The sequence below is a fragment of the Bos javanicus genome, chromosome 27, assembly GCF_032452875.1.
Source record: "Bos javanicus breed banteng chromosome 27, ARS-OSU_banteng_1.0, whole genome shotgun sequence".
NCBI lineage: Eukaryota > Metazoa > Chordata > Mammalia > Artiodactyla > Bovidae > Bos > Bos javanicus.
The window spans coordinates 14,127,402-14,139,605 of NC_083894.1; the positions used below are offsets into that span (position 1 = coordinate 14,127,402).

General features: G+C 43.9%; 1 protein-coding gene across 1 annotated transcript in view; it reads left to right on the forward strand.

Annotated features, from left to right (window-relative positions):
* The window catches only part of WWC2 (WW and C2 domain containing 2), a 152,751-nt gene that overhangs the window by 102,846 nt on the left and 37,701 nt on the right, over positions 1-12,204 (forward strand). The window contains exons 5-8 of the mRNA XM_061404121.1: positions 789-868; positions 4,235-4,364; positions 7,332-7,478; positions 8,496-8,569. Of these exons, the coding sequence (XP_061260105.1) occupies positions 789-868; positions 4,235-4,364; positions 7,332-7,478; positions 8,496-8,569 (431 nt within the window). The remainder of the gene's footprint in view (positions 1-788; positions 869-4,234; positions 4,365-7,331; positions 7,479-8,495; positions 8,570-12,204) is intronic.

Below are 12,204 nucleotides of genomic sequence, written 5' to 3' on the forward strand. Positions count from 1 at the left end.
TGTCAGGCTCCCTCGTTGTTCTGTAAAACCCATAAAGGCAAAGATCAGATTTGTTGTGTTCACACTTCCAGACCCAGGGTCTGATACACTAAGGAGAGTCAACACATATTTGTGGAATGAGTAAACAGGAAATAAAAGTGCAAAACACACGGAATTACTATACAGCAGAACGTGCTTAAAACTCCAGGCTGCAACTTACTATATGCAACTAAGTTTCTGACACCCATGAGAAGACCTTTAGTTTGTGACTGAACCAGGCTTGTACCATATCTCTGACCTGGCAGGTTTTAGTATTCTTGTTTCCAAAGATAACGGGGAAAAAATAATTGTTACCCATTTGACAACAAATTATTGACCCTGCGGTATCACTCTGCAAGTTTGGGGGCACAGCCGAAGTGATGCCACTTACTCTGCCATGGGGGACAGCCAGGAAACCAGTACACAGACAAGTTCGGCTCTTGGGAAATACTGAGAACTGAACAAAACAGAGTAATGGCCTTCGTGGGGTGGCCAGAGAAGTGCCACCTGGCACCACCAGTCTTGATGTCCGGCTCAGAGCAATTCTGCTGCATAAAATAATGAGAGCAACTTTGAGGAATAATGTGCATCACCGATCATCTAAACTTACTTACTCTCTTTCCATGGAATATATATCCAGGGGAAACGAGTCGAGTAAACGTTAAACCAGTGGCTGTGTTTACGTGTTTAATAGTTTACTAATAGGTTACCTTTTAAAACTGTGTTGCTAATTATTTACAAACATTCATATTTATATTTTGTCACAAAAGGTCAAAAACCTGAAGCGAGAACTCTCACAGATGAAGCAGGAATTGCTCTATAAAGAACAAGGCTTCGCCACTCTGAAACAGTGAGTATGAAAATACTCAAAAAATACTCAAAAAACTCTCAAATAATCCAAGACCCCTGAGCCAGTCCAAAGAAAGCAGAAGTGCAGATGACATAAGGGTTTTCTCAAAGAGTAGTCAAGTAGGAAAGCTTGGCACCAAAAAAAAAAAAAAAACCCACAAGAAAACAATCAACCATAGAACAATAAAAAAACACTTGGGAAAATCTACTATACACTTTGAAAAGGTCTGAAGTTTTCCCTAATAGGTTGAAGACCCAAGGAAACCAAAGTGAGAGACTCAGCTTCATCTCGCAGGCCCACCAGCCGGCCTTAGGTGGAGACAGAGCGGGGAGATGGGGCCCAGGACGAGCTGGGGTGACCAGGTTCTCTTTGGAGCCCAACCCAGGGGGCCTGTCTGCCTCTGATGCCTCCCGCCCTCACGGAGCCAGTCAGGGGTGTCTGTGGAGGGGCTAAGTGCGTGTCCGGGCCCCTGAGTTCCCTCTGCCCTTTCCTGCTTTGTGCTGAAGTCCGCTGGACCCCGGCCCCAGGCTGAGCCAGGTCAAAGGAGAATGCGGATGATGGAGGGCAGATTGGAGGACTGGGGCTCCCTGCCCTGTTCCCAGGCCCCGACATGCACCCAGGCATCCAGCTCCTGCAGCACCCACCCCAGGATCTCCGAGGCAGGGACACGGTGATGGTTCACGCAGCCCACGGCCTCGGGGAGGGCTGAAGCCATCGTCCCTTGAAAGGCATCCGGCGGCCCTTCCAGTCCCCTTCTCCTCTCCTGCTGCCCCACATGGGGCCCCAGCAGTGAGGCAGGATGCACCGGGGCTTCCCGAGAGGCTCCTCTCCAGGCAGGTTTATGCCCTTCCTCCGTCTGCCTCCACAGCATCCGAGGCAGCAAGGTGTCACCCCGTTAAAGATCCCACGTGTTCACTGGCCGGGCCATCTGAGCAGATCGTTCTGTGTGTTTGGTTGAAGAGCTGTATTTCGGGACCCCCATCGCTTCTCTCCGTCACCAGCCACATGACTTTCATCTCAGACACTCACCTCATGTAATCATGACCATGAGATTCTTTTAGATGCTCCCACCCTGGTGGTTCTCCAACCTGACTACATATTAGAATAATCTGAGGAGCTCTTAAAAAAAAACACATGTGTCTGGTCTCCATCCCAAGACCCCCGACATGGTTCCCAGGTCCAGCTCTGTTAAGAGAACCTCTGTGGAGGTTGCAGCGCAGCCCCAGAACCTGAGCAGACCTGGCTTACCCTAAATGTGTTGTTTAGTCAGTTGTCCATCAACATACAGGAGGGCGTCAGGGTAGGAACACCAGGAAGCATTTAGCCACACGTTACATACTTTTAAGACACAAGAAATTATAACTCATGTCACCACCAGGATTAAAGGTTAGCCAAACTTACTGTTTTTGTTATATCGATGTAACAATGATATATTGTTTCAAAGCAGTTTGCTTGCAAGCAATTTTTATAGGAATCCAAGGCATGTTTAAGAATCTGTCAATAACATTCCACAAGAAAACAATAGCCATTTGTTGTAGAAACCCAGGCTTTCTCTTGCAGTGATTCTAATCTGAGGAACCAAGAGCAGAGAGATACCATATCTAACGTTAGACGCCTCTCGTGCATCTTAACTATAGACAGAATAAAGCTGTTTTCATTCAAATGTTTACCACCATACTACCAGAAGATTGAATCATAATTGATTATACCCAGAGACCATATTTTTCAAGAAATCACGTTCCTGATACTAAAGGGAATCTTACTTGGGGTTATGACCGAAAATATATTTCAGGAATAAATTTAAGCAGAATCCCGCTGTAGGATTTTGCAACTTCACACTCACAGTAAAATGGAATAAATTTGTGGAATGTGCACCGATTTAAGCCCCGGTTGTCATTCTACCCGGTGCCATCGTTTATGCTGGATGAATGAATGTAGTTGTATTCTCTGTGTTATTCATTTGAGACTGCGGTCCCGGGTTGGACTTTGGCCCTCAGCAATAGTGTAGCTTATGTGTAGATGGACACCAGCAAGAGAGGCGTTATTTCTGCTTTGGTCCATCCAGTGGCACGGTTGTATATACTATATTATAGAACTGATTTATGATGAGATTTATTTTATTTTCTTAGGTTCTTTCAGACTTTAATCACTTGTTCAGCCCCATAAAATATTTTCTAAAGTGCTACTTGTAAAAATAAGTTATCTACAAACTGCCCTCATTTGAGTAAACTTTAAAAGCATGAATAGATAATATGACGTTAGTTAATTTTTTTTTTCAGACTATACCCTTCACATTGAAATAAATACAAATTAGTAAATGTTTTAAACCAAATTAGCTTAGAGACAGTTTTCTGTGATTTAATAGGTGCCGTATCTCCGGAGAGTCTGGGAATTAGACAGGACATGCCCGAGACCGTGTGTCATACAGCACTGTTGGCTGGTGGGACAGGGGGGTGGCAGTGTGTTTCTGAAGTAAAGCCCAGGTTCTTCCTAATGAGTCCCAAGCAGCATAGGTGATGATGAAGAACTTTAACCTTTTTTTTTTTTTTTTTAAGAATTAGGTCATTTGGTTGGGTCCTGTGACCCCTTCAGTTACCTGAAATCCTCTGACGTAGGGTGACCCTGGAAACTGGATGTTCAGTAAGCGAGCACTGCTTACCAAGTACTAGTCGGCAAGCTCACTGCGAGCTCTTGATTCAACATCAACGGACAAATGAACACGTCTGCCCTTGTGTCTTGTTCCTAGATTTTAACTCATTCAGCAAGACAGGCAATGTTATCTTGACTCATAATTGTCATAAAAATAGAATACTTTTCATATATTTAAAAAGAAACAAGAAACTAACCAAACAATCCAAGCATTATAGGATACTCACTAGTATAAGCGAAAAGCGCCACCCTTTATTAACAGTCACCAGACTGTGCCCTGTGCTAGGTTTTGCACAGACGTCGCGGCACGTAAAATTAGACGGCAGCGATGAATCCCAAGGTTCCTGGGCTTGCCCAGTTTACTGGCATTTCTGTCTTCCTGTTCAATCAGTTCCTCGAGCCCCGAACCTTTGCCAGGATCAGTGTATGATGAGGTTTGAGTTCAGCCAGCGGTGGGACCACCCAACCAGACTGTAAACAAGAAGCCTGAGCCCGACGCTGATGGCAGTGGGCTGGGTATGAGGTCGGGGGTGGTAGGGGTCTCATCTCGAAGCGGTCAGATGAGAAAGGAGGAGAGACCACCACCCTGAAGCTGCTGTGTGTGAGTCCAGCAGTAAACATCAGCTAACCACAACATCCCCACACCCAGTTCCCGTGGTCTGTTTAGCCTGTACTCTGATATTCTTTTATTGTTTTTTTCCCCCTCTCTTTTAACAGAATTGATAAAAAAATGTCTGGAGGCCAGAGTGGCTATGAACTTAGTGAAGCCAAAGCCATCCTAATGGAACTGAAATCTATCAGAAAGGCTATTAGCTCAGGAGAAAAAGAAAAACAAGATCTGATGCAGGTATGTGATAGAACATTTTTTTTTGGGTCAAGTCAAACTACTGCGACCTTCTTGGGCCTCAGAAATTGTCCTTGAGCAGAAAGTTCTCCATCAGAGTCTGGACGGCCCCTTTCCACCACAACCCCATCCCCCCCACCCCCGCCTGCATCCCATTCATACGGAATTCGGTCTCATTGGAGATGGTTACAGATACTGAGCCAGCCGCTACCTTGGAGGAGGACACATGGGTTCTAAGGCTCTGATATGCTTATTTGAAGGCTGGCTTTGGGTGACCTTTGAGACAGGGGCTGGTGGATCCTGGAGCCTGTGTATGGAGATTGGTGTCTTGGTGTGCCCTGCAACTCACTGCAAACTTCAGGCGGAGCCCTGATAGGCAGGGTTATCTAAACCAGTGATCCTTAGCCCAGGATACAGAAAGGGCATGTCACCTGCCATCAGTAAGTAGATAATAGGCCTTGAGAAGTGGGGGAGGGGTGCGAGGCGCTTAGTAAAGTTACTCCCCACCCCAGGAGATTCTCAAGTGCTAGTTGGGAGTGGCACGGAGAGATGCTGAGCCAGCTGGGGGGCAGCTGTGGAGTCACCTGCGAGACAGGCTGACGGCACTAGATGCCCTGGTCTCACCTGTACACGCCTCACCTTACGACCTGAGCTCCACTGACCCAGCCCCACGTGTAGATAAAACAACCGTTGCGTGAGCAGTGTTCTGCTTCTGTATATAGCACATACAGTCAGGTTTTTTTTTAAAGAGGTATCTCTTCCTCCTCCTCCCCTCCTTCTATCCCATAATTATCACAAGCACTGAGAATTCTTTGTAATAATTCAGATATTTGGAATTCTTCACCTGGCTGGGTTAGGATTTAGTCTGTCTTTCGAAAAATGTTTCAGCCCATGGTGAACAGAACCTCTACATTTAAATAAAATATTGAGCTACTTAATGTCAGTTTCCAAAATTCTGGTTGAATACAAGTAAATATTCTTGAACCCATATAATTTTGCGTTGGGGGATTTTTAAAATAGCTTTCAAGAAGCAATTAAATATAAAAGACAACAGTAATAATAGCAAATACTTAAAATACTGACTTCGAGCCAGACGGTCTTCTGCCTGTTTTGCATAGAAATACTTCATTTAATTTTCACGGCAGCCCTAAAGATAGGCTCTGTTATTATCCTCAACTTACAGACACGAAAACCACAGTACAGCGAAGTTAAGTTACTGAAAGTCACACAGCCGATACCGAGGTTCAAACCCAGGCAGTCTGGCTTCAGAAGAGATGGTTCTAACATACATGTAACGCATACAGAACTTTACTTGGACACGCTTTTTGTTGTTGTTCTACAGTGAGCCTGCCGATTAAATCAGTCATCCCTGGAAAAAAAGTTAATGGTTCTTGTACAGATTTACATTGGACCTTCATAATTTACCAATTTTAGGTCCTCTTTGATTCTTCCTGTAAACTTTGAATTTATACGTAGGCCAGATTAAGTTTAAAAATTAGATAACTTTTAAATTACTAAAATATGTAAAGTAAGTAATAGATCTAGAAATCAACAACAGAGCTGAAAAGGACTTTAGATATCTTCTGTGACTTTCAAACCTCTTTGGATTTGACCCACAGTAAGAAATATATTTTTCATCAAAACACAGTAACACAAATATCTTCACCTGTAGATATACACACACACACCAGATTTCACAGAAATGTGCTTGCTTTTGATACTAGTAATATACTTTGATTTTATTTCCTAGTCTCCTCTATTTCATTTTAAAACATACTAGTCATGTGCTACTAAATTAATTGAATTCGCGGTCATCCCAGATAGGTTTGAAAAATATACATCTTTTCACTGTTCACAAGAAAAATGTAGAAGAGACTTGTCCAAAGTCTTTAAAAGGATTCTTTGTTCTTTTTTGTAATGTATTATTCCATGTGACCATTTATGTTTTATCCCCCATACATTTTGTATAAAAATATATATATTTTGTATAAAAATGCCTTTGAAAGAAAATAGAGGTTAGGTGAAAAACAAGTATCAGGTCTCTGATAGTCCTAATTTCTTATCATGAGGATTTTATATATCAGGAATAAATCCTGGCTCTTCTTAAAGCTGATAATAATGAGCTTCTTACATTTTTGTTAGTGTTTTGTAAGGGGGGGTTGTTGGTAGAAGTTTAGATTTTTCATTTTTAATGCTATCACTGGCTCACATCTTCCCTCTAAAATAAACTCCCTATATTAAACCTGGATGCTGACAGCAGCCATGTTCAGTTGTAATTATGCACTTTCCCAAAACAAACATCATTGCAGGTACTGATCAACTGCAGCTTCTGGGCCTCAGTTTCCTAATCTCTAACATCTATGTGAGCTAAATAATCTCTTGGATCCTATCCAGATATCAAATGGCATAACTGTAGACATCTTCTCAGTAGGAAGTTTGCCTGTTTTATCTAAAATGAGATTGCATTATAGGTATCCCATGTCTCCAGAATTTCTACTACATAAAATGGGTAGCCCTCATTAAAATAGACTTTTTAACAAATTTTTCAAAAAGAGAAATGCATTTGTATGTATAATGGAGTCACTTTGCTGTACAGCAGTAATTACCCTAGCATTATAATTCACTATACTTCAATTAAAAGTTAATTCAAAAATTTTTTTAAATAAGAAATGCATCTATTAAATATAAAGATACCATGATTCACAGGGTGAAGAATTCCCAGGCTATCTTGAGAAAGAGAATATAGCCTGTTTTAATATGATCTCACATATTTTCAGAGTCTGCATGTATGTGCAAAAACTGTCTTGTACCCTTATTTTTTTCAGTCATTTAAAGTGATAAACACCCACTAAGATAAAGGAATTGTTGTTTCCACTGAGATTAGCTCTTTCGACGTAATTTTTCCCTGGTGGGGAAGTTTCACCCTCTTCAGTGCTCGGCTCTACGACGTGCTTTGTGTTTCCTGAACAGAGCCTTGCTAAGCTGCAGGGGCGGTTTCACGTGGACCAGAGCATCGGCACATCTGAGCCAGACCTGAGATCCAGTCCCGTGAGCTCGCGTCTCTCCCTCTCCAGACAGACCCTGGACGTAGGCTCACAAACCAGCATCTCCGGCGATGTAAGTCATCCGTGTGGAAGGGCCCTGATTATAGCGTCGCTGGCAGATGGGACGGGGGCCAGAAAAGGGGTGCAAGTTCCGGCTGTGTGCATGCAGCATTTCGTACTCATAAGACTGGATTTACAAACCTTAGCCTTATCTTTTCTGCCTAGGTGCCAAGCATATCAGAATCTGTCCAGATAAATAGCTTGGTTCAAACTTTCTCATACTGTATTTATTCACAGACCCTATTGAAAGACAAGAGACACGTGAGAATTTAAGTTTTCCTCTTAAGTTTAGAGCCTTGGAAATTAAGGTCCTTCCAAATACACATTAAGGCTAATGAAAAACATAAATATATGCCTTTAAAAATGAAACCAAAGAACTTGTTTTTACACATCTGAAGTTGATTATATTAAAATGTTTGATTGGTGGTTTATACCTGGCACTTGAAAATATTTAATGTGGTTTGAATATTATTACCAGTTTATAGTCTACCTTTTGGGACACCATTAGCAGATATTTACTTTTCAATAAGTTCCCAGTAATTTTTGTGTTCTTTGAATTCTGTGCTATGAAAGTAGAGCAGATAGAGATCAACAGTAGCGCTTACCTGTTTGAAAAATTAATTTTTGAAGTAATTTATTTATGTTTATGCATTTGGAAGTTAAATGATGGAAATTCTGGCTCACAGAGACAAGGAAATTAGTTCCAGTTCATAAATTTTATTGACCTGTACGCCCTTCATAAACTCTTAGACACCAGAAGCATTTACCTAATTTTTTTTAATCCTGATTTTAATGTGTAGAGAAAATGATGTTAAAGTCTTTGAAAAAAATTCAACAAGCTTGAATTAAAAAGAAATGTTTTGTCCCCACTGAGACGCGAAAGTAAGTGCCTTTGCAAACTGGTGTTCCCAATTTCGATACTATCTTCTTTAGCTTTTCAATTACTCGTACTTCCTAGAAACAAAAGCAGTTTTACTTCATTCATTAGCAGAGTTAATTGACTTCTTCCCCTTTTGTTTTTTTTAACTAGATCGGAGTGAGAAGTAGATCAAATTTAGCTGAAAAGGTCAGGCTGAGCCTCCAGTATGAAGAAGCCAAAAGAAGGTAAGACCAGGGGACCGTGTGGCGGTCAGTGGTCAGTGGGCTCACCCGGCGTTTTCCAGAATTCATCTTTATTCCTCTGGTGACATCTGCTGGGCGCTCACCATGCGTTTTTTACTGAGATCACCTTTCAGATCTTGGAATATAAAGGTTGTGGGGTCTCCCCGACCCCACCCAAAGCCAAAGAATGAGGAGAATTCATGAGAAGGGCAGGAATGGAACTGTGCCGTTCTTCCTGGAAGGAAGAAGCTTTAAGGCTGTACGGTACCTACTCACAATTTAAAGTGAGGAAGTTGGTTCCCCAGACAGTGCTGCAGAGACTCGGGTGCTGGGCTTGGTAGCAGCTCGGAGTTTGAAGGTAAACAGCTTCAAGTACCTTCCTTGGTGTAGGAGGGAAGCCCCCCGCTGGCGTCCTGGGGGATGTCTGGGTGTCACTCAGCTCTGGTCGTGGTCCCTCCTTTACCCTCTCCACTCTTCTTCAGCACAGCCTCACTGCCTTTTTCTTACCTGTGCCTCCGGAGAGGGTCTGGGAGACTCCTCTGTCCTCAAGTTGGCGACAGACTGAGCAGGTTTTCATAACATAGGAACTGTGCTTGTTCTGAGAGAGAGGGTCACACCGAAACCCTTCATCATTTTGCTTTTAAGAGTGTGAGGATGCTGCTGTTCTGTTACCTAGGAAGGCACTGGGGGCACAGGCCTGTATTATCAGAAGCATGAGCTGCTCAGCTGAGAACGTGCGTGGTTTCTCACTGCAAGGTAGCCCAGTAGGTGGATATTGAAGCACATCTGTTAATACTGGTGATGATGAGAATTTAAAAGTCATTGGCTAGGGGCTTCTTTGGCAGTCCAGTAGATAAGACTTCGTCTTCCAATGCAGGGGGTGGGAAGCTGGGGATCCCATAGACCTCGCAGCCAAAAAAAAAAACTCAAAGCATAAAACAGAAGCAGTATTGTAACAGATTCAATAAAGATTTTTTAAAACAATCCACATCAAAAAAATAAATAAATAAATCTTAAAATTAAAAAAAAAAAGTCACTGGCCAGATTTCTTAGAGGTTGTCTGGCTTTAACAATGCCATTATTTGATCTGCCTCAATCCAATATTTGCCTCTGCATAGCTTCTGTTACTAATATTACTTGGTTCTTTGATTTACTGAAAGAACTGTAAGCTTTGTTTCACAAATTATTAACCACCGTGAGCTTGAGCAAGTCACTTCGCCTCTCTGAGCAGCATAATACCTGGCTAATTTTAATACCTGTAAAGTTTCCCAGGTGGATTGTAAATGTCTTGAGGGTAGGAAAAGTGTCGTGCACCGCGTTGTCTGCTTCTCATGTCCGGGACTGGCGGTTCTCCTCAACCAGGACTGAGGGCTCCTTTGTGCTGTTGCGGCCTGGGGACCTGGGAGCCTGTTCGGGTCGCTCAGGTTATGAGCACAGCAGCCCCCGAGCCGCCAGAACTCCTTGGCTCCGACATAAACAAAGCCAGGATCACTGTCTGGCTTTCCGAAGGAGAGCAGCCGTAACTCAGAATTAATCTTGGGGAGGCGAGCCTCATCCCCCTTCATCCCTGGGGTTTGACTCGGCTTCCCTTGGGCCAGCTTGAGCTTCTGCTGGACTCTGGCTCCATCTGGAGCTTACGCAGCACTTGTCTTCTGGGTGTTCCCAGAAAGCGTCACGGTTTCTTGCCCAGATTTAGCGCACTCCTTCCAAATCAAATTCAAGACCTACCTAATGCCCGATCCCACAAGCAACAGGTGCTGTTCTTTCTTTCACTACATCATTGCTCGCGCTTCAGTTTAATTCAGTCCCATCAAGACTTAAGATGTTGGTTCTTTCCCATTCAGTTGCATTGCTGTTTCTGTTACCATTCGAGGTTTTGCTTTAGTTACTAGTGATTCTGAGGAGATGGTAAGTCTCGGAGGTTTCTGTGTGTGTTGAAAGTGCTTTTTCTTCCTTAATTCTGAGTAAGTAAAGAATTTTGTGTTTACTTGTGTTTGGGTTGTGTTTCTCGGAAACCTGTTTTCTCCTGCAGCCTTTGTTTTACATGCTTAATGAAGCTAATAATATCATGCTTATTTAGCATTTTGATGATTAATTTTCCAGTACGTTGAGACAGTTGTTTACAGTTTTGTGGTTAAAGCTGAAGAATAGCTGATGTTATATCTATCATAAGTGCAGACGACAGGTGAAAATCACAAGTACATTTTACACACAGCACAGTTTAAGGTGGCAACTTTCTTTTTAACTCAAACAGGAAACTTAAGGCATAAGAATGTGGAGCTACTTCCCTCATGGTCCTGATAACATTTTTCAATCACCTTTTTCTTCTCTTCTACAACTTCTTCCATCTAAAAGTGGGGGCAGGCACCCCCTTTTCTCTCTTCATCATCTTCTGCTATGTGCTGGAATATACATGGTACATTACCAGAGTAATCATCCAACATTTTGAAATAGGAATATAGGGTTCCTAATGCCAATATCAGTTGTGTTCATAGTTTACCTTTTTGAAAGATATTTATTTATCTATTTGTTTCGCTGCTCCAGGTCTTAGTTGTAGCTTGCAAACTCTTAGTTGTGACATGTGGGGTCTGGTTCCTGGTTCCCTGACCAGGAATCGAACCCAGAGCCCCTGCTTCCTGAATCTGGTTCGATTCCTGGTTCCCTGACCAGGAATCGAACCCAGAGCCCCAGAGTTGGGAGTGAGGGGTCTTAGCCACTGGACCATCAGGGGAGTCCCCATAGTTTGTCTTGGTCTTGTGCTTGTGGTCAAAACAGCCAAGTGCCATTCTTCTCGTGAACAGTCCCGACAGCCCTCACAGTGCCCCAAACCAAGTTATTGGATTCGGGTGGTCATTCTGATTGAATCGGAGTTGACTTGATGGTTGAGTACGAAGCTCTAGACACGGTGAGGTCTGGGATCAGCAAAATCATGAAGCTGGGGAGGAGTCCCTTGGCTGCGTTTTCCTCCTCCCCGCACTCCTGGCCGCGTCGCTCCTTCCTGCCACCACCCCGGTAGGGCCCTTCCTGCTGCGGCTGCCAGCTGCCAGCTGTGTGCAGAGCAAGACCAGGTCGACGCATGTCCATGGGACCGGCTCGTGGTGTACACTCCGCCCAGGCCCGGAGCGGGAATCAAGCTCCCTGTGCACGGCCCAAGGACATGGCTGGAGGAGGCCCAGCCCGCCTGCTCTTCGCTGGCAATGCTGGAACCTTGAGGGGCTGCCTTGGTAGTGGTTCCGGGTGGCCCAGCCCGGTCTTCTCCCCTCCCCCGACTGGCTGATCTTCAGTTGCTGCCAGCGTAGCCCGGGTTCAGCATCTCAACCCAGAGGAAGCGAGCCAGCATGACAGCATTTCAGGCATCACTCACCAGAGTTGCTGGTTTGTTTCTTTTTTAACAAAGTCCTCAGGTGTTCCTCCACACATCAGGGCTGACTGGTCCTCTGCTTCTTAAGCATCTGTGTAGTTTGACCTTCATCCTTCTTTTCAGGTAGTAAGTGTGATAACCTGGATTCTAAAGGTGGGGAGGGTGAGGCGGATGAGAAGTAAGTGTAGCATCAGCTCAGGGACCCGACTAGAGGCTGCGGTTCCCTCAGCCTCTCACCCACCTGTCACAGCCGCCCCTGGGGGGGTCAACCCCAAAC